The sequence below is a fragment of the Linepithema humile genome, chromosome 4 (genome assembly GCF_040581485.1).
Source record: "Linepithema humile isolate Giens D197 chromosome 4, Lhum_UNIL_v1.0, whole genome shotgun sequence".
NCBI lineage: Eukaryota > Metazoa > Arthropoda > Insecta > Hymenoptera > Formicidae > Linepithema > Linepithema humile.
Window position 1 is genome coordinate 30,065,378 of NC_090131.1, and position 23,568 is coordinate 30,088,945.

A 23,568-nucleotide genomic window follows, 5' to 3' on the forward strand; every position below is an offset into this window, starting at 1 on the left:
CCGGCGGGGAACGAATGTCAGATCCGGACCTTGATTTCCGCGGACGATTTATAACGATCTTTTGTTTTACGATACCGGCTAATTGCACAAGGCGAGGCAGGTGTGCAATTTATTTCATCATAAAATCTTGTTTACCATTTTTACATTCTAATTCTGCTTTAATTATTTCCGTAATTGTTCCTCAACTCACTCTGATAAATCATATCCTATTAACGTAGTTTAGTATCGTTAAATTCCTACTGCGTGAGCTCGGAGCTTGGAGAATTGAATCATTCACGTGAAAATCTATTTCGTTTTCAGGTAAATCTCCGTTCTTCCCGAGTCTCGAGGAGCAAAGTGGCACCTTGCTGGAAGATCCGAATGCGCCGAGCCAGCTCGACGGCGTCGGCGTCGGCGTCGGAGTCGGCGTCGGCGTCGGTGTAGGCGGCGGTATAACGGCATCCCAAGCGGCGCCGCTCTCGTCACCGAGTCGGAGCAGTCCGCACAGCCAGGGCAGCGAAACCGGCGAGCGTTTCTCCAGGAAAGTCTTCGTCGGCGGACTACCGCCTGACATCGACGAAGGTGCGATTTTTTATTGTGTCAGCGGGAGAAGATCATAATTAACATAAGATAATCATGATGTGAACTAAGATACATTTTTTTTTTTTTCAACAGACGAGATCACAGCCAGTTTCCGTCGCTTTGGTCCGCTAGTCGTGGACTGGCCACACAAGGCGGAAAGTAAATCTTATTTCCCACCGAAAGGCTACGCGTTCCTGCTTTTCCAGGTACAGATGACTTTTTTTTCTTTCTAATTGTTGCAACAATATTTGAACTCGAATTTCACACGATTATATTTGATGTTCCAGGACGAAGGTTCGGTGCAGCAATTGATAGACGCCTGTATCCAGGACGAGGACAAGCTTTACCTCTGCGTAAGCTCGCCCACGATCAAAGACAAGCCTGTTCAGATCCGACCGTGGCGACTCAGCGACGCCGATTTCGTGTTAGACGCCTCCATGCCGCTCGATCCGCGAAAGACCGTCTTCGTCGGCGGCGTTCCGCGACCGCTCAAGGCCGTGGAGCTCGCCATGATCATGGACCGGCTTTATGGCGGTGTCTGTTATGCCGGCATCGACACTGATCCCGAGCTCAAATACCCTAAAGGAGCTGGCAGAGTCGCTTTCAGTAATCAGCAGAGCTACATAGCTGCCATCTCAGCCAGATTCGTGCAGCTGCAGCACGGCGACATTGACAAAAGAGTAAGGACGACGAAAAATTGCAATTACTTTGCGCATTATTTTTTTCCGAGAAGGCTTGAACAAGCGAGACTTTTGAATGAGAGACTTAAGACAAGAATGAAAGAACCAAGTCCGCGATTTGCTTCATTCTTGTATGATTCTGTTCTTCCAATCTTTCACTCTTGTTACGCACTTTCTTTGAACAGAAATCTTCATGATCTTTTTCAAATAGGTCGAAGTCAAACCATACGTTCTGGACGATCAAATGTGTGACGAATGTCAGGGCCAACGTTGCGGAGGCAAGTTTGCGCCATTCTTCTGCGCCAACGTCACCTGCCTACAGGTACATTTATTACTTCGTAACGCGATTCGTCATTATTGTCAAATAGTTATAAGGGGAAATTTTAATTTTCAATTAACTCGAAGCAGAAATTCCGAGATTCCTGAATATCGCGTTAAAGAATAGAATTAATTAAACAAGAAATTTGTTACGTCTTAGCCAAAAATGATATTAGATCGACTAACAAAATTGATTTCTTTTTACATATCTGGCTTATCAACTAAACGAGAAACTCGCAAATTTTTTAATAAACTTTAGATCGAAATTGATCTATAATATTCTCTATTTTCAGTACTATTGCGAGCATTGTTGGGCAACTATTCATTCCCGACCGGGTCGGGAATTCCACAAGCCGCTGGTGAAGGAAGGCGCGGATCGGCCTCGAGCCGTGCCTTTTCGCTGGTGTTAACCCCAGCTGCGTTGTCCCTAATTATCTCGCAGCCCTAGCTAATTAACTACCACCTTTACCAATACCCCCCCTCGCCCTCCCCTCACGTGCCCCAAAAACCAGCCCTCACCCCTCCACCCCTCCCATCCCACCATATTACTTACTTACTTACCTACAACAAAAACACAGCCTCAAAACCGCTATTACTACTACTACCACTCGATCGTCACGTACTACCACTACTCTCTACTCTACTACCACTATTATTACTATTATTACTATTACCTACTACCACAACTACTATTCTACTACAAATTACTACTACTACTCCACTGCTATTACTTCAAGTTGTACCGGTTTATACTGGAGGAAGAAACCAGCCGCTGCTGCCCGCCAGTCGATGCAGGCATTCGGCGTTGTTCCGATCTTTGATCCTTTCGCATCTGTAACGAGCCGCTAATGTGAACGTCCGTTACGACGTGCGGCCGCGCCGGTGTCAACGGCGAGACAAGCTCGCTGACGCGCTCGGCTTCAGCCGAAGCCCCTCCCAGACGGGCTTTGATATTCGACGAAGGCGCCGGAAGATCGCAAGGAAGAAAGAGAACGATCGGATCCACGCCAAACCGAACATCGTCCAGCCGGAAGATAAACGAAGAGACACACGCCGAGACACAGGATTCAGAAGAGAAACGGACACGGATTCTCAGTATATTGATTACTCGTACACGTATAATCCTATCTGTCTACGCTGTAAAATGCACCGGTTCTGTGGTCCGAGAGATCGAGTATCTTAGTTACCGCAAATCTCGAGGAGTGAGCGAGGGGAAGCTGACCGGCCCTCCGTGCACACGCATCCCGCGCTGTCGATCGATCGTCGGACGACCGATCCTCCTCGAGTGTTTACCGAAGTCGCCAGTAGCGCGATTGCGATTCGGATGCACCTTCGCGCGCGTCTCGATCCGTCGCAAATCACCCTCTTCCGAGTTTTGACTTGCCGAACGAATGGAGAAGTTTCCTCTCCGTGTCGTCGATCGCGATCGGCGAGGATTTTCGTTTCGCGGAACGCGAAGAGTGGCTTCTCGGTGAAACGGGCTTTCCCACCGACGCTGTCCACTTGGCGGACGATCGCGATCGGAAACCCGCGCTCCGAGTAGCAATTCCTGCGCGACGAGTGTTCGTAAGAAACGCGAGTACCTGATCCGTCGCGAAAGTGTGTTGCCAGCGTGAGCGAACGAAAGAGAAAGAGAGAGAGAGAGAGAGAGAGAGAGAGAGAGGGAGAGGAAGGGTGTGCGAGGGAGTGACAGTTGTAAGTGTGAGAGGAAGCAGCGAGATCGAAAGCGACGCGTAGACGACGTAGAGCGCCGGTAGAAAACGCGGAAGAGAGTGATAGGGAGAGGATAGAGGCAGCGCTGAGAGAGGCGAACCATTCGCATTGGATGTTAATCGATAATGAAAAAAAGCCACGCTTCAAACCGCTGTGTATTAGGTAATTCTCTGTATTACACATAAAAACACACATACATTCACACGAACACACACACACACAAACACATACACACACGCGCACACACACACACAGTCTCCTAGCAATTAAGAACTTACTAAAAATATGTTACATAGGTGCGTTGTGTAATGCGTTTCTCGTGCGGATAACGCGACCGCGCGCTCGTAGGAGGGCACTTAAGAAAATGATTTTTTACTAATTAACTTATTCAAATGAGAGAGAAATAGTGTAGGGGAAGCAAACAAGGAAGACACACAAACGGGGAAACCGAAGGTTTAGGAAACAAAAAAACGAAGAAGGAAAAATGTATCACATACAGACGACGCAGGAAGGGTTGTAAACGGAAATCGTTGAAACCGGAATAGTTCAATTTTTTTATGCGTACGCGCGCATACTCGCGCACGCGAGTGTGAGCGAGAGAGCGGCTGTATACGCCCGCGGCGTAACCGCGTACGGACATGTGCTCCAGGTTGTCGAGGCTTGTTCTAGCCTCTAGCCTAGCCGTACCGGATTCTCTGCCAATACTTTCCCAAAACCGGTGCGAACGACCTTACGAGCCTTCGCGGGAAACGAAGGGGAGTGCGAAGCTTGCCTCGCATCGCAGAGAGAAAGAAAGAGAGAGAGAAAGAAAGGGAGAAAGACGGTCTGCTACTTGTTCGCGGAGAAAGAGGGACGAAGGCCGTCGCTTGAGAGTGCGCAAGAGTGAGTAGAACAAATTTTACACCCCGATTTTACTACTATTACGTGCAATAAAAACGATTAGCGAACGCGAATATCCTCGGAACGAGATATACACGCGCGTTTCCACGAATTAACAGTGGTCGCTGGGTGAAACGATTCGCGCCAGGTGGAACGTATCGAGCATCCACGTTTCAGAGTCCGTTCCTCTCTTCTTCGGGAACCCGAGCAGCGTTGCGATCATCGCGCGGCGAGAAACGGCCTCGCGCTCGGCTTCGTGGGACACGCGCGGGACACGGGAGGTATTTCGTTCTCGAAAAACCAAAGTAGCGATAGAAGCCGTGATTCGTAGGGCGAGAAACCGAAAAAAAAAAACAGCGATATATTTAGCGATCGTACCTAATTACTCTCTTCATACGTCCGATAGATTGATTGTGCGGCGCGTCTGAGGGGTCGCGTTTCGCGCGGAACACTTATTATAGATACATATATAATATAGAGCCGCATGTTGTCGCTCCTGTACATACATACCGATCCCTCTCTTTTAACCGATTAATCAATTAACCGGCGTTCATTAATCGCGACCGCGAATGTGCACGTTTCTTAATCCCTTAAAACAAACGAACTTCTTCGCTGGGTGTATATAATCAAACGCAATCGCCGTAGTTCAAATAAAGGAGTGAAAGAGCTCGCCGTGACGCCATTTATCGCTGGTTCCATTCAGGAAGGGTTCAGAGAGTCTCTGGATGGCAGATCGGTAATTTTAAGCGTGACGTTTCCTATGCGCATCCTTTTAACCGGTTTTAACAAACAACGTGATTCCTGGCAGATCTGACAACGACTTTTCGACGCGTTTTGCCCGAAACACAGCTTCCTGAACCGATTCGCCGCCGTTTAGAAATATCGTTTAGAAAATATACCAGTTTCGATATCTTTGAATACATAATGTAGGATACTTTTGATAACTAACCAGTAGGGAGCAGGCTTAGCACCGACACCGGATGTTCGTCACCTTCGAAGTGACCCTTTTGTTGTGCAAAAAAGGCGTGTCTCACAATACTTCCGACAATAGCCGGGCGGTACCGTCGACGGAATTCTTCTCGAAACAGAAAGCCAAAGGTCGAGGGTTAGGAAGCGTTGTGCTCGGAATTAGTATGCAACGTTGTGTGTTCCGCTTCGTAGATGACAAAAAAAAAAAGCCACATTCTGTACGTAGCAGCAATAGCAGCAGCAGCAGCAGCAGCAGCAGCAGCAGCAGCAGTCGGAAGACGTAGTTAAACCTCGCATGACGAGTCTCTCTCGCGATACTCTTCTTCTGCACACATGTTCGGACTTTGTACAATCCACAGATACAAATACACACATACACACAAAAATCGCGCGCAAAACAGCTACATACACGTCTCCCGTACGAAGAGACATACATATATGGCATAAAGCACACAGGCGATGATGCGACCAACGGATTACGATACACGTTGCGTGCGAATCTAACGAGGAAGGGACAAAAAGAAGTAATTTCCACATATATATATACACATATATATTTATTTTTTTGGTACTCCTTTTTGTATATATATCTCGTCTCGCCGTGTAGAGATTAGGCGGCGTTTATTAGGGCACCGCACGAGGAAAACGTGTTATTATAAGTGGGTATTGTGAAGGAGGACAGTAAAAGGCGGCCGCGTTCAACGACGACCCTCCGTCCCTTCGTCTAAGACACGTTATTCAGCTCGCGAAGTTACGAAGACGCGTGCGTTCAACGTGGACGGGAGTCGCGTGTAGCGTAAAAAAAAAAAAAAGAGGAGAAAAATTAATAAATCTAATAAGATAGCAAAATGTGAGAGAAGGTGGAGAGAAGCGCCGTTCTCGTCGCGATCCTCTTTGACTCGTGCATCATTGAACATTGACGGAGAGCTATCGAGCCGAGTCTAATTGGAGTGGGACTTTTGTGTCGAGTTTGTCAACCGCGTTGAGGTTTTTGGAGAGAAAGAGAGAGAGGCGGGGTTAAAAAAGCAAGCACTAGGTATATTTTATACACATGCATAAATTAGTTGATAGAAGAAATACGTAGAAGTTTTTTATTCGTTGCTATCGCAATATTCTAAACAGACACAATCGATCTTTCTTACGCACTCGACGGCAGTTCCGAATTGAGAGAAAAGATCGGAGAGGGGGAGAAAAAGTCAATACGAGACAGGAAATGAAAACCACACACGAGAGACTCAGAGGAGAGCGCGAGAAAGGAGTGAAGGGCGAAGAACGCGAGGAGGAATAAAATAAACGAGAGAAGACGAATGTGAGCATTAGTTAGTGCAATTTTACATACGAGTCACCGTTCTCGTAAATAGTGCAACTGAGAAAGAGAGAGAGAGAGAGAGAGGGAGAGGGGGAGACAGCAAGGAAAGCAAGAAATAGAAGAGAGAAAGATGGAAAGAATGGGAGAGAGAGAAAGGGAGCGAGCGAGAGGAAGAGCGGTGTAATCCGTGCGGCATATATGCGCGAAGTAAATAAATTAAAACGCGGACTGCGATAGCACGTGTATTATCGCGGATAAATTTATATATATACATATATGTATATGATAAGTGCCGGTGCATTCGCGCGCGCGTGAATCATGCGCGTGTGCGCGCGGCGAGCCGGCTCTACATATATTAGGCGACGAATTTTCTCAACCCGCACCGAGACTTCGCGAACACGGAAGTACGCGTCGAAGGCGCTCGTGCGCGGCCACACACATTACACATACACACACACACACACACACACATACACGCTGATACATATTAGGACAACACGCGCGAAACACGTACACGCATGCAAATGTACACATGCACACGTTCCACTAATCAATCGATATAATTGTGTAGCAAAACTTACCTAGGTACCAATTCACCTAAATCAATTGATAATTAAAAAATATATATTGATATATACATATTATATATATATAAATATATATTATATAGAGAGTAGCGTCGTGTTCCAATACTTGAGCGAGTACTTGGACGAGGACCGAGACCGATTTTTCTAGACAAATTTTTCTATAATGTTCAAAAAGGAAAAAAGGAACGGGATAAAACACGCGAGAAAGAAGACGAGAAGCAAGCGAGAAGGTGGAGGACGAAACGTGTCGCCCAACGTAGAATGTCGCTTCGTATTCTGTTTTCGGAAGCGCGAACGTACATGCGGAAGTACACTTAATCCTAAAAAAAAAAAACACACACACACACGCGCGATAGACGCGGCAATTACGAGCCGCAAAAACCGAGCCCCGAGTACACGTTTTCTTTCCACAGCCACGTCAGTCACACGCACGTACGCATTCTTCACACCGTGAACCACGGTCGTGATTTTTTGGATATGAATGTTTAGCTAAATGTTGAGCCCCACTGTGTGTACTCGGGTCGCGGATTCCCCCCCCCCCCCTCCTCTCCTGATTAATATTCCTCATCCTTTATTCCGACATCGTGTACCTCTTTGTGCGAAACACTTATTTTTGTGCTAGCGATTTAAGGCGCAACGAAGGAGGAAAAAGAAGTATTAGATATATTCAGTGTAAAAGCGTATAACGTGTCGACGCTCGCCTTTGAGATTTTCGGAAACCGACTAAGATGACTCGCTCCACCAACGTGAAGGAGATACACAAATTGCGATGATCCCGAATTTTTATAAACGGATAATTTAGCCTAATTAAAATGTCCAATTTGGAAATGAAAAATTACTATATTTATAATCATTACGATCGACTTCACATTGGCCGTGCGATTCATTTTGCCACGTCGGTTTTATCTTCATTCTGTACATTCGCCGCACTTTTCGGAAACTGAAGGATCTGATGCGATAGAAAAGTAAATCGAAGGTTTATGGAAACAAATCTTTTGTTTATGAAAATTGTACAAAAGTATAAAAATACGAAGTCAATTCTATAACGCTGAGGATATATCATGGATTGTTTAAATCGCTCCTCAGAGAATTTAATAAAGTAAACTCGAGGATCTTCTTGCACCAAATCCTTCAATTCGCGTCTCTACGGCGGCCTATAGCTTTACAGCTGAGTCGGATTGATCCCTGTTTGGCGAGCACGACTTCCAATTTCACCCGCTATCACTTCGATTCGACAGTATTTCTTTTATACGATTAGTTAAAAAAAAAAAAGGGGAAGAAAACCCGTGAGGTATAGCGCGTTCATATTTTTCGACGGACGCGAGATATCTCGTCGCGAAAACTGAAAAGCGAATGTTTAAACGAGTCAAATGCAAAGAAATAACTCGTTTAAATATTCCTCGCGAGGCGCGCCGAAATGTGCACGCTTTGCTCCGTGCACGCGATTGAACGCGAACATATCACTTACAGTCTACTGACGTAAATAACGATCGATGAAACTGGATGGAAGTGCTGTCGTAAGACCGGGATATCCTCTTCTACTTCTCGTGTGTGAAATTGCTTCATATTGTATATTTACGCAGAATTGGATTACAAATGATTTTCGCTCGTTATCGAATCGCATCCTCGTCATCTTCGAACATGACGTACATGCTTTGTGAAAGTTGTACACGGTGGATATTTTTTCTTAGATAAATGTTTTCTTAGAGTTAGTGTCTCTGTTCTCGTAATATTCGCGTTTGAATGGCTTAATTGTTGTATCTCGTGATATTTGAGACCAAGCTAGTTAAAGCTAGTTCGATTACTCTTTTCAATCGTACTTGATTATGCAATTTCAGAAATATTTTTCACGTATGCCTCGAAAATTTTGTAACTCACTCTAGCAGAACGCGTTAGCTAGAAGATTGTAGGATAATTAGAAAATAATTTACGAATAATTACGCGAGAATTTGCATGGGGAAAGAAACTTTATATCTCGTCATTTTTGAGTTGAAAATCATTTGTGATTAATATCCTATATCATGGAACGCGTTTTTTGTCGGTCGCAAAAGCAACTTTACAAACTTAATGAAGCTGAAATTCTGATCGCCGTAGATGTTGAAGAAATAATTTCGAATTTTTCTATCGATTGTGAACGGTGAGGAAAAAGGCGAGTAGAATAAAACACAATAAAGGCGCAAAACGCGACGCGGTAATATTGCACGCGCATATATATATATACACACACACACACACACACACACACACACACACACACACACACACAACACACACACATCACCTGACACAAGCACACAAACACAGACACTATCGAACTCTTCTGCAAGCGTGGCGCGCAATGAATAGAAAAAAAAAGGAGTAACCGCAAAACACATCCGCAGTACGGAGTTAACATTTGAGGTACGTCAGTAACAAAAAAGTAACAACAACAAAATAATAATAATATGTTAGGTGTGATTCTTCACCTCCTTTGTAATATGTGTGATAAAGCATAATATATAATAATATAATGACAATTATATAGATATATATATTATATATATATATATATAAAGTACTAATATATAATTGATAATAACGATTAAAATATTTAATATATTGTGACAGACTTTGAAAAAAAAAAAAGAAACGGGATGTAATTGCAATTAGGTAAATGGATATTGCACGACACGACAGTAAGAAGCGAGAGAGGTGAGAGAATGAGCGCGCGAGGATGTAGAGAGGACGTGAGAGAAGCGCGCGATTATCTGAACACGTGGCGTGCATGATCGCACACGTGGGGTGGCGAAAAAGAGGCGATTAGAGAAATATCTACTCGCTCGATCTCAAGCGGACCTACTGTCGTTCCGAGTAATGCGCGTATTATTACGGACGAGCGTAAGAGGGAATGAAAAGACACACCTTGATAAAAAAATCCGTGGGAGGGAACGAGTAACAATGGTAGTCATTTACGATAGATTTGTATTTTTCAGTGTTGAAAAGTTTTTTATACCGCTGTTATATTCTTGTCTAAATATCTTAGTTCAGAGAAGTTGCGTGAGTGCGTGTATGCGTGGACGTTTCTGTGCGTGAGAATGCGTGTTTGTATGCGTGCATGCGAGCAAGGGGGTGCGTCGCGAGAGAGTACGAGAGACAAATGGGGGTGCAAGAGAAGTGGAAGTGATTTAGCGAGAAGTGCTGAGAGAAAGAGAGAGAGAGAGAGAGAGAGAGAGAGAGAGAGAGAGAGAGAGAAAGAGAAATAATTTATCCTCTTATCGTCGATACAATCACGCGACGATGCAATCAAAGGGTCGACGAGAAAGAGAGAGAGAGAGAGAGAGAGAGAGAGAGAGAGAGAGAGAGAGAGAGAGAGAGAAAGAGAAAGAGAAAGAGAGAGCATCAGCGAAAGTGCGTATGCGTTTTCTATCTGTGGAAACGATATCCTGACGCAAGGGCTCGTGTCATCTAATTTCGAAGAAAATCAAGAAGGATTTAAAAGATCATGATTTTATTAATAAGCGAAAGAAGAAAACGTTTGATTCGCACAATCCCTTGCGTAGGGCAATCCCTCGAGACGCGTCTTTTCACAAGTTTTTCACTTCGCGCGATAGAGACAATCTCGAGGCGAGAGAAGTGATAAGAGTAATCGTCGAGAGATCGAAAATCCGTGAGAGACAGTGAGCGGAAAGAAAAAGCGAGAAATGTGCGCGATACATAACGTAGGATCCTATGCTGCTTGAATTATTATTATGCGAAAGAAAACCGCGTACACCTCCTGCTCACCCTCTGATGTACCGTTTTCCGAGTACGATTTAATTAATTTTTATTTTTTTAAATAAAGTTATTATTCTTATATTTTACAATGCTATAGATAAATCTTATAGTGTTTTTATAAATAAGCGACAGATCTTTTTGTGCTCTTTGTTCTTTCTTTTTATATTACATATACACATGCACACGTACACACACGTATACATACACGGCTGAGTCGGGAGAAAAATAGTGCAACACAAATCAGCTTTCAGTGTGATAAAATTAACAGCCCTTTTTTTTTTTATAAAACTAACAGCCATCGATTATGTCGTTGGTTAAACTACAGTGTCCCGGAGATCTTAATTACTTTTGTGTGTACATGTGTGTATGTGTAATTAGTTCAACAATGATCCATTCACTTTTCGAGAATCTTCCAAATTGATGCAAAAGAACTAAAATTTAAGTGAATTTTCTCGAGAGAATCAATTCTCGATAAAAGTGAATCGGAGACTATTGACACATCAGACCCTTCGCGTTTATTGTACACACACATACACACACACACGTGACATGTATACACATCGAAGCTGACGTCTCGCTGCCGACCGGTGCCGACGTGGGAGGCGACGGACGACTCGCACGGCCCCGTCGCTTCGCGACGATGTAAATTGAATTTTGTAAATTTTTAATAAAATACCCCCGCCCGTCCGCGCTTCCACGTGCGCGTGCGCGTAATCGCGTCGGACCGGTTGAACGAGATTTCGGGCTTCGAGCGTAGGTGCCTCTTTCTTTTTAATCTGCCTCCGACAAGCCGAGAGGCGCCGCCGAGCGTGCCGGCGCCTCCGTCTTTTCTTGCTTTGTGAATTCACATTGTCGTCCGTGGCAGAATGTGTATCGTCCGTGACAGAGCGATCCGATCTTCACTATTAGTTCGAGTATTCCACAACTACTGATACTACCGCGATTTACTGCGATTTTTATCACTACGATTAATATTATTCGTATCTTATATTATTATTACTATTATTATCGCTACTATTATTATTAGAATCACTATTGTTGTAGACACATTTCTACGTACCAAAGAAGCGGTCGGAATACGTACTCACCGAGAATACATACACACACGCGATTCATATACGCATCGCACATATGCGTGCAGACTCAAGACGGGGATAAATGTCGGGGAGAATCTGAAAGATCGATAAAATATCGCGATGAGAGAGCTTCGCTGAAATCGAAATTCTCCTCTCGATTCCGTCGCGATATGTCGGCCAGTTTATTGTTGCCCGAGCGACGAAGCTTTTAAACGCGAGATCTTGAGATTCGTCAGCTGGTAGACGATACAATCACGCATCCACGCGAGTTACCGGATCTCTACCTGACAAAATTATACTATTTTGATCGATACTTTGTGGTAGAGTCACGCCGAGACTTCTTTATCAAGATCTTCGACTCCAAAAGATGGCGTAAAATCTATAAAAGTCGCGCTAATATTTTCGGACGGCTTTTAAATATTTTTCACGGATCTTTTGGATTCTGGAAGCGTTGCTCGGCATCTTGATAGCAAATGAAATTTATTCTTGTTTCGTTTTTTTTCATTTTTATTTTTGTTTTTCTATGTTAATCGATTGTAGTACACGTTGAGAGCAAGGCGAAGGCCGCCTTGCGTTCGCGGCGATCGCGCGCTTACAATTAGTATAATTCGAATTAAATATGTAGACGTGCGTAATATACGAGAGAAAGAGAAAGCGGTAAGCTTAAAAATATTAAACGGCAAACCTCTTGGAGCGTGATGGCACGCGATAAGGGTATGCTAATAAGCAAACAGCTGGGCGCAGTGCAATGATTTGTGTAAAAAAACGGAGACGAGGGGAGAGCGAAGTGCAGCGCGTGCGAAAAAGCGACGAGTACGTCGGCGTTCGCCCCTGTTCCTTCCTATTTTTTTCTTTTTTTTTTTTCTTGCGAAGGCAACACCGAAAGCGGATGTGTCCAATATTAGTGCGCGCAAATAAGGGAAGCGGAGAGCGAACTCGAGGTGTCCAGTGTCCCAGAGGCGGGCAAAACAAGCGTGCGCTCAGACGAAAAAAAAAAAAAGAGAAAGAAAGAATGTGTCGAAGAAGACGGTCGAGATTCTCGGAGTCGGGGATTGCACCGGGTTGAAAAACGGATTGACCCCCTCCCCCTTACCCGTGTATTTTAGCGATTCGCTGTCCCTTTCTAGATGATATAATCCTTTTATCTGTAGCACAGAGAGATGGAAAGAGAAGGTGAGAATTAAGTTCGGGCTCGTCGTGCGCCCCCGAGTCGGCGCGAGAGCCCACATAGTCGAATTACCACGAGGAAAAAGTAAAAAAAGCAGATAGTCCCTTAGGTGCGAAAGTAGCGTGTTTTTTAATACTATCTCGAATTTCTACGAAACCTCGATTATATAGCGAATCCTGTACCTGCATTAACTAGGAAAAAAAGAAAGAGAGAGAGAGAGAGAGAGAGAGAGAGAGAGAAACTCCCGCGACGACGCGGGCGGTTTTTAAACACAGAATTGCCGCGTCGAAAGGGAGAGCGAGCGTTTCGCCACCGTGTATTTCGTCAAGTATTTGTAGAATCGGCTTATTGTTACTAATCTTTAATATATATATATTTAAGATATTATATATGAAAATCTAAATATATATATATAGATACAGACGTATCTATGCATATATAGATATTGTCCTAAGCGTGTAATTGTGAATACGAATTTCTATGATCTTGTAATATATAAATTATATATATATATATATATATATATATATATATATATATATATACATATACATATATATATATATACATACATATATGCAAAAATTATACGGATAAAAATCGGAGATGCAACTTTTACGTACTGAGTTATATAGTTACCACCACGCATCGAAGTGATTATCGCACATGCTCTAATTTTCAGGGTGCGGTGTGTGCGCGTGTGCCTATGTATGTGTGCGTGCGTGTGTGCGTGTGCGGATGTGTTTCTCTCGGCCGTGCTCGTGAGCCGTCAGGCTCGCTAATAAAATGTCTATTAATCTTCTGCACGTGACACGGTATGTATGTGCTTTGCCCACCTCTGGGTGTAATCTCGGCTATAATCTATCCCACGCGAACGATTCTCCGCGATCTCTTCTTTGATCTTTTCCTCATTTTTATTATAGACAACGTTTCTACTCGACGAAACACAAGTTTGTGAGATATTTCTCTCTATACTCTATTGTACCGAAAGAATGGCGGAATGACTCTCTCGCGTTTTGCATGCTCAATCTCATCCTCTGGTCTCTACGTGTTTCTTAAAAGGATGGGAGATATATCTAAATAATTCTCTAAGAGAGAAGGCTATTGAAACTATAAATTAAATATCAAAAAAAAAAAAAAAATAAACTTTTGCAATTAGTTAAATGTTTTCGCGTGATATATTCCAAATCTTTAGGAAAAATAAAAACAATATTTTCCCAAAGCATTTAACGTATATAAATAGAGTTTCAAAATTAAGAATTAAATATGCAAAAAAAAAAAAAGATAAACTATTACGATTAGTTACGTTTTTCACGAGATATTTTAAATCTTTAGAAAGAATAGACGCAATATTTTCTCAAAGCATTTAAAAAATTTAACTCGACTCTCAGTAAGGAGAGCCTGTATCCTCCAATGTCGACGAATTTCTCGATGGAGATAGCGAAATTACCGCGGGAACGCACCGAACAGATCGTCTTGCGGATATAGCGAATGACAAAATGATATATATCTTTTAGGGGAGCGTAAACCGTCACGTGTAGGTCTTCTAGCGATCGGATTAATCGCTGACGGTTGTGCGAGTTGTAGATCGTGTTTATGACCGATCGATATATACATAAAACGCACGTGTGATACACGGCAGCGAAGCTATTTTTGCGCGTGTCACACGCATTCACTCACAAACACATTCCCGATACACATGCGCATATCCACACGGAACACACGTCACACTCACGTATCACAGTATATTTCTTATTTGAGTGATATGACGATAATTAATGTAGTGAGTCCTTCGCTTTTTTTAACGTGTACATTTTCAGGGGGAGTTTGAAATTTTGTGCAAGTTACGAGGTGGAGGAAAGGAGAAAGAGAGAAAGAGAGAGAGAGAGAGAGAGTAGTAGGAGACGCGCAAGGGTGAATGTGAAGGGATGAAAGGGTTTGAAAGAGGAAGTATAAGAGTGGAAAAACTGTGCGATGCCGATTTATTGATTATTCTTAGCAGCTAGCGTGTAGCGTGTCGATATCGATATAGGAATACTAAACGATAAACCACGAGCGCGCCCGCGGTCTACAATAATAATAATGAAAATAAAAGCGGGATAAACGGTTTAAAAAAAAAAAATGAAAAAAAAGAAACGCGGCGCGCGATCGTTGCTAGCCAATTTGCTCCTACCAGTCCTTTTTGTACTGTTCTTTTTTCTAAATAATCTCTTTATATTGTAATGTGTATTCTATATGCTTAGAACGCGAGAAACTTTTGTATTAACACGCGACGCTCGACGCGCGCGTACATCATGGGATATGAAAGTTAAAAGTAGTAGCGAATTTTTTACGACCGCGCCGACGATCGAGAGATTCGCGACGGGTCGATTGATGATCTTAGCTCATGAACGTAGGCGTTCCTTCGATGCTACAATCGCGAGACGAATAATAATAATAATAATAATAATTATAATGATTATAATTATAAAGTAAGAATAATGAGATGATCACACATGTACACATTCTTGCGGATGGGACGTTTGGACAGACGAGGACAGGTTTCGTTGTCGAAGCGACGATTCGAGGGGCGACGTCGCCGTTGTAGTCATTAAACTGTTGGTCGGACGATCGAGCCGCGATAGCAACTGGCCGGTGATCTCGTAATCTCAAGGTGTCGGATGGTCACCGAGGAATATCGTGGGAATATCGGTCGATGGATATCACTCGTTTGACGAACGACGCACGACGTTTACGGCTGTGAAACGCGACAGACGTAATTCGCTTTAGAGAAGAGAAGAGGCGTACATTCGTGGACTCGAGTGGGACGAAAGTCCGAAGGGTGGCTAAAGGACGTCTGGAAAATTAGGACGTCTCTTTAGACGTCTTTACGGTGTCTGGACATTCGTATATATCGGCTGCGAGACTCCGCTCTCCGAAAATAACTTTCGATGATAGAGAATCCGGAATGTACGCTGGATGAAAAAAAAAAAAAAAAAAAGAAAGAAAAGGACATACAAATACCCGACGAGCGCATTTTCGAATCCGCTCAGAGCTGTTAATCTTAGAAGTTGAAACTGTCATAATTTCGCGTCGCAAAATTGTATCTATAGGAGAAAGGAGCGAGTCCTTCTCACATATTTACCGAGGAACTTGGAAGCGCGTTATTCTCAGCCAGCGGAATCGAATTTTGGTGACACACAAGGAGTCGATCAATGATATTTTTTCTTATCGCTCAGTTCCTTTTGCAAAATTCGGTTCGCATATAGAAATTATGTCGCTTTCAACCGCTGATACTTTTCAGCTCGCCGATATTTCTAAAAGTTAACGAGAAGAAAGGTACGAGGTGATTGAAACGTGGAGGATCGAGGGGAACAAACGAAGCAGCCTTTTTCGTGCATTAGATATTTTTTTATACGACCGGTCGTGCGTTTTGCGAGAAAATACTTGCGCGATTTCTCGATGCTGCGTTCTCGATACTCGGGACGACGCGTGAAACGGACGGGGGGGGATCTTGCGGGAGGGAAACCGGACGAGTGGCGAGATGATAACGGATGTGAATGGGACGTATCGTGAGGATGAGGGGAAAAAAAAAACGATGATCTAGGACGATGATTTTTTACCTTTTTCTAAAATATGTCAATCGACTTAAGATGTTAATAGCACATGTTGATGTTCGATATATTCGCGGATTTTGAAAATGATCGTGAGTTTGGCGGAATTAGAAATTTTATATGCGCGACTGCGTGCATGTGTGTATGCGCGTGTGTGTGTGTGCGTCTGTGTGCGAGGAAGAAGGAATGCGAGATGAGAGAAATTGAGGAAGGAGTGCGTGCAGCGCGAAAGCGACAGGATGAATGCGACGAGCAATTCTTAATTAGTCGTACATGTATAGCGAATGTTACAAATGTTCTTTCTTTAGTCTTTAACATTTGGAAGAAGAGAATTAAGTATAATAATGTTTATTAGTTACTATCTTCTAGTTTCTATCGTGGCGAGCATAAATCTGCCGGATCTCATTTTCCAAGTGGTGAGAATTTTTCATTCTTCGTGTGTTCTATTTTTGTGTTCACGTTCACGATCACGAGTTTGCTTCGTGAGAATCATTCTGAGATGCTAAGCATGAGCTTCGAGACGCAATCAGACGATAACCGTGCGATTGAATGTAACAATTCAAGACACTCTATATTAAGGAACTGTGTTTCTCGCATATAAGACGATAACATTACTGACACATCCTTTTTAAGAGTTTTATCCTTTTAACATTTTATACTGTCACATGTCTTGTAATAAAACTGTAGTAAAATAGCCACCATCGCAACTGAACGTATTACGAATATCAGTAGGTTCGACGGATTATATGATCGCGTGAAAAGAATAAATTATTTTTTAAATTTTGTTTAAATATATATATATGTCACGTTATCGAAATTTTTATTTTTTTATATTTGTCAACGCGCGCTTTAAATGATTATCTATTTTCCTGATTAGATACTTTATTAATTTAATGAACAAAACAAAGTACTATAAATTAACATTACATTTGCTGATAATAAATTATTTAACAAAATTTTTTAAATCTACATTGTTGTCTATTCTTCGCGTCTGCATCGACGCGCGCTTTAAGCTTTGCCCTTATTTTTTTAATATTTTAATAATTTAATATATAAATGAAATATTGTAAATTAACAATTATATTTTATAATGATATCTCTATTTTTTAATTAACAAGTACTTTATTAATTTAATATATAACGAAATGTAAATTAATAATTGTATTTTATAAGAATATTTTATAATGTAATATTTTTTATTTATAAATTATATGTGTTATATGATATACAAAAATTGAAACTCGTGATGGAAATAGATGCATCGTATGTCGTGCGGCTGTGTAATTTTCGAACTCCCGTTGCTGTAAACTATTTATATAGCGCAGTATTATTTATTCATAGAAATAGTCGTCTAGCTCGCAAACCCTTTGATCGAGAAATCGTGCAACTTGTATTATCGGCGAAATCGCTTGCGTTTGACTTGGCGAGGACGAAGCGCTTCGCATCAAACGAGATTTTCGCGTTTACCAATTTCCAAGTCTCACTTCTTGTCGGTCGCATTTTTGATCGCTCCTGTCGACTATGCTCAATTTACTCGTTAACGTTTTAACGGCATTCGCATTTGTTGGCGTGGAGGATCGGAAGCGAAGTGCGAGAACAATTTAGCATGCGAAGAACCGCGATACCCTCGTGCAGCAATAGGAAGGCGTCCTTCAACTGCATTTTTCCGCACGTAAACATCACGTGCGCAGATTTCCTTCCGATTGTGTGATTTTCAAATCCGAAATACAGATCTGTTCCTCGCGCTTTTTTTATATCATCATCGCTCAACGAGAGTAGTGATCAAAGGTGGATTTTTAGAAGAACTTCTCAATTCAATAAACTCGCGCGATTTTTCGATTTTCGAAGATCACACGACGACGTTCGCTATAATTTCAATTAACTTTGATAGAAATTTAACTTGCGTTTTCTAGTGATTATGGAATCGAAAAGAATGAAAACTAAGTTGAACTATGATCAGAATCAGAGGCAGAATCAGACGATATTGATTGGAAAATTAAAATCCAGATCGTGAAATGTCTTGTAGCTTTAGAAGAAACATTGTTTCTAAAATCGTGAAAAATAAAATTTTTTAACTTAGCGATTAATCTCTTCAGTCTTTCTTATTCTTTTTCATGCTTCTGTGTAGCTTAGTTTCCTCATTAGTTCCACCTGTCACATAGTGCATAATTTTCGAGTTCTTCGTACTGATTGGTTCTCTGCGTGAGCCATGATAATCCGCAAATAATTGGAAGGAGAGGCTGGAGCCGCATCCGCACGTGTATGTGCGTGCGGTCGGATCACGTGTGCGAAGGAGACGCATCGTATCGCTCCGACAGCGATTCCTCGCTTCTCTTCCCTTCCTTCGCGAACGGTCGCTCGAATCTCGTCCAACGGAAGCCGACGAACGATAGGAAGTAGAAAACGGATTCAGAAATAGAAAAAAAAGGAACGAAAGATAGAAGAAACGTGCGAAGTATCCTACGAGAGTCACCGCACCAGGCCAACAAACCGAGCAAACCCACGCAATATATCTCTTTCGGGGTCGACGAAACCTTCGTAAATATAAAACATAGTCGTAATCGATTGATAATCGTAGCTTAATTAGTGTGTAACACATAATAGAGTTTATTTTTTGGTCGCAAAACATTGTTATAAATATATTAGCCGAAAGCGTGAGAGAGAACGAGGTTACGTTTGCGTGTACGCCTGTACGTGTGCATTCGCGTGTGTATGTGCGAGTGTGTATAAAACGGAAGGAGGGGAAAAAACATTTGAAGATGAATGTAGAGTGAAGCGAGATATCTCGGAACGTGCGAGAATAATGCGTGATGTTGTGCACGCGTGCATTATACGCGCGCGATGCGAGGAATGAGTGCGCGCACCTTACGTTTAATTCAGCGTGTAAATGTTGAACTACTAATGCGTGTGCGACTCTGGGCGACGATGTGGAGTCGCTACGACGATCCTCATGAGAGAGTTTTCGCAATAGCGTGTTTGACACGCGGTAAACGCTGCTTTCAAATCGCGTGTGTGTAAACAATCCATCTGAAATCAAGATGGCCACGATCATTTATTTAGCAGTTTTAGCGTTTCGCAAAACACCGCTGACTCTGGAAGCTCCGTTCAATTCGACCGGGCTGATTTAGGATTTTCCTATCGTGGCGATTCGCGATGATATTCGACCGTCCGGAATGTCTTGAAACGCCGCGGATCGACGAGTTGAAGCGAGCGTGCGAAATTAACGAGCACTCGAGAGAGGTCGCGATAACGACTCCACATTGACGATCACGCTCGGCGGTAGCTGGCGAACGAATTCTCCGTATTCTCGCACATTTAACGCCAAATACGATGGCTCACGTACATATGTATCTTCAATTTCCTTCGTTTTAAATAAACCAAAACCCAGAGCGTATTCGGTTTGCTAAATGTGAGAGAAACGTCATGTTCTTTCTCGTGAACGAGCGCTGGCGTTCGCCGGTTGGCCCCGGCTGATCTCGAATCGTGCGGAGAATATATATTGTGGCATTAATAACATTAAGATATATCGGGCATATAAGCGAGAGGGGGCCGTGATGCGTGCGGTTTCGCGTAGGGTAAGCTCGATCTGCTGCAGTCGCACCGTGCGGATCGTGTATGTTTCGACGTGAACCTTTCCAATTCCCTTTACGAGAATTTTATTGGAATCGTGGATGAGATCGTATCGAGTCAATTTGCATACACAATTCTTCTCGATGGTGTGTCGCTAAATATTATTAAACTTTTATTGATCTTCAAAATTATGTGTCGCGTTGCTTCGATGTCGGTGTTGATGTATAATAATAACTTAATCATTTTCCAACTTGAATTTCACGCTCTTTTCCGCTCTTTCACAGCGGCAGCTGTCGTACGCGACGCGATGCGGATGCAGCAGGGCAGAAGTCATCTTTGCGCTGATATATGCGCATGGGCGTATAATATATATATATATATATATATAAATATATATAAATATATATGTGTACATATAAATGTATAGACTTATGACGAAAGACAGAATGTGAGAAAGAGAGAGCGAGCGAGAAATACAGAAAGGAAATAGTAGATGAACGAGAGAGAGGATTGTTGTCAAAATGCGTGCACAAGATGGGCCATTATTACAAGATTGTTTTATTAACAATAGTCACTCTTTTTTTTTTCTTCAAAAAATACATTTATCTTAAAATCTCGAAATATTGAGGCTATAAGTGTTTTTAAAAATTATTCTTAGCTTTATTAAGAGGAAAATCGTTGTGTAACTTTTATATCAGCATAAATCTGTTGACTCAATTTGTTGAATGTGTATGAGCAGTCCTATATTGATGCAAATATAGACTGATTAGATATTATTCTCGATGTTGGAAATCTCAAAATAATTATCTCGATGTTGCAAATCTGATTTCTCTTTTCGCTGAGACACCTATTGTTAACTGAATAATCCGGAAAACATGGGGCATTCGGTGCACGTATATGCGTACGTAGGCAACGATATTAATATTTATTAATTATCGTCGCGCGCGGTATCCCGCCAGGACGTTTTCCCGCAGGGAGAAAGGATCCTTCGGGAAGCCGTTCGTGGCGGCGCGTTTCGACCCGTCTCGTTGGAACAATTATCAGTAGGATCGTACTATCATGCTCGTTTCTCGATCACACATATATACACGTACACTTACACATAACACACACGCACGCACACACACACACACACAATACCCACACACTATTATAATTACCCAAAAATAACTTGTACTATGTAACTATTACTATTTTTATGAATTTTTGTACATTTTTCTAATTATTTTGTATAATAATCGTTAGCGGAAAGAAAGAAAATGGCAGAGTCTGGCACCCATCTCCCCAAAAAAGTGTTCAAAACGGAGAAAAGGAGCTACATCGACGACGAAAAAAAACACTGAAAAAAATACAAAAAAAGAAATTTTAGTGCAAGTGTGCGTATGTTTACGCGAGTTGTGTGCGAAACGTATGCACGCGATCGTGTGCTTGTGAGTATGAAAGAGAGAGAATGAGGTTAAAAAAATAAGAGAAAGAGAGAGAGCACAAGGAAGAAAAAATGATGCAAAACGGATAACGGAAAAAAGTACGCGGGAGAGCATATAGCGTGCATGCGCGAAATTTTGTGAAAGTAGTGGAAGCGAAAGGAGGAGGAGGGATAAAAAAAAAGAAAAATAAGAGAAAGCCGCGACTGTCGACAATGTAGTCCACCGTTTGTCTGTGTATAATCTTGTCTTAATCTGTCTCCTTGTCTGTCTGTCGGTTTGCCTGTCTGTCCGTGCTGTGTTTTACCAGGGGAGAAGAATTCGTTGAGATCCTAACGACGTAGCGTTACTTTTTCTCTGGATCTGTGCGACGACGACGATGACGATGATGATTTTTATGTTTTGTATTAAAAGAGATAAAACACGCGCGCGCGTGCGGGCGATAAAATTTCTTCGCAACAAACCCGCTAAAGGTACATATATATACATAAATATATATATCGTAGGAAAGAGGGAGAGAGAGAGAGAGAGAGAGAGAGAGAGAGAGAGAGAGAGAGAGAGTGAGAGAGAGAAAGAGAGGGATGAACAAGGGGGAAGGAAAAAAAGAATGATAGCGACTGAAAGAAGAGAGAAGGAGAGAAAGAGGAAAAGGGTGCAAGAGGTAGTATCGTAAAAAAAAAAAAATCGACTAAATGATGTTCAAAACGACGATAAAACAAAAAGGAAAGGGGGAACGGTAGAGACGGGGAGGATTTAATGGCCGCGTCTCTTACAGGCAGACGCCGCGAAAAGTCGAATGTGTGAAAAAAAAATCTACTTCGTATTTGACGACGTGTTTGTTATAATTATAAGAGTCACCTTTTCTTTTTTTCTCGAAATGAAATGCTATAAAATAGATCAATTCTTTCATGGATACGGAATCCTCTTGCTTTCATTCTGCGGTCTTAATGCCGCGGGAAGTCCTTGTTAGCGAAGAGCTCGGAGCAAGAATGGAATGAACTCGCAATCCGTCAAGTCTGTTGTAGACACGGATTAAAATGGACCGTGCAAATTACAGTTTTTATTTCTTCATTGATTGTGTCAGAATGAATTCATTGTTGCTCCGAGCCACTTGAATATTTCCTATCCTCGATTCCTCGACAAACGCTACTGTAAGAATAGTGAAATATAAATATATAAATATATTTAGATATTTATATATGTATATTTATATATATAGTGCTGCATAGAATGCGAAGTCGGCAAACCAAACGGCGCGATCGCGCGCAATAGTTCGTACTATAACTATTTTACTCTCTTATCTACTTGATATTTATGTGCAATTTTTCGAATTTGTTCATTTCCACCCCTTTTAGTACTTTAATAAATGAGTTTGTTAAAAATGCTTCCTGTTTTTCATTTATGTTTGCGCGCGTTTTTTTTTTTCTTATCTTTAATCTAAGTAAGATTATGTTGAATAGTTTGGTGATAATTTATAATGATAAATATAAAGTTTCTTGCATGCAAACTTTTATTTAAATAAGTTTCTATATATTCTTATATTACATTTTGATCGAATAATTTGAAGAAACTTTCTTGTTAATCTAATAAATCTGTTTATATTAAATTTAATATTAAATTTATGGATTATTCCTGCAGTGAGGTAAGTTGCTAATTCAAATATTTAAATTTAGAAGCTAAATTTACTTAATTAATTAATTAAATCAGAAGATATACGCATTGTTTTTAGTAGCACTAGTTAACATTAATTAATTAATTAAATTAGAAGTTGTACCTATTGTTCTTAGTAGCACAGGTCAACGTTAATTCAATTCAATTCAATTTTTTTAATGGCTAGAGTCACGTCCTCGAAAAAAATTGGAGGACACTGTTAGACATTCTTCAATTTTCTCAATGACTAGAAAAGACACCTAATGACGTTCAATTTTTTCGAAGACGCGATAAGGCATTCTCCGATTTTTCAACAAT

General features: G+C 41.8%; 1 protein-coding gene across 2 annotated transcripts in view; it reads left to right on the top strand.

Annotated features, from left to right (window-relative positions):
* Positions 1 to 22,984, top strand: part of orb2 — a 135,160-nt gene extending 112,176 nt beyond the window's left edge. For both annotated transcript variants that reach the window (XM_067352897.1, XM_012364995.2), the window contains 5 exons: positions 301 to 561; positions 655 to 767; positions 849 to 1,241; positions 1,453 to 1,563; positions 1,853 to 22,984. In XM_067352897.1, the coding sequence (XP_067208998.1) occupies positions 301 to 561; positions 655 to 767; positions 849 to 1,241; positions 1,453 to 1,563; positions 1,853 to 1,969 (995 nt within the window). In that variant the 3' untranslated portion in view covers positions 1,970 to 22,984. The remainder of the gene's footprint in view (positions 1 to 300; positions 562 to 654; positions 768 to 848; positions 1,242 to 1,452; positions 1,564 to 1,852) is intronic.
* Positions 22,985 to 23,568: the final 584 nt, after the last annotated feature.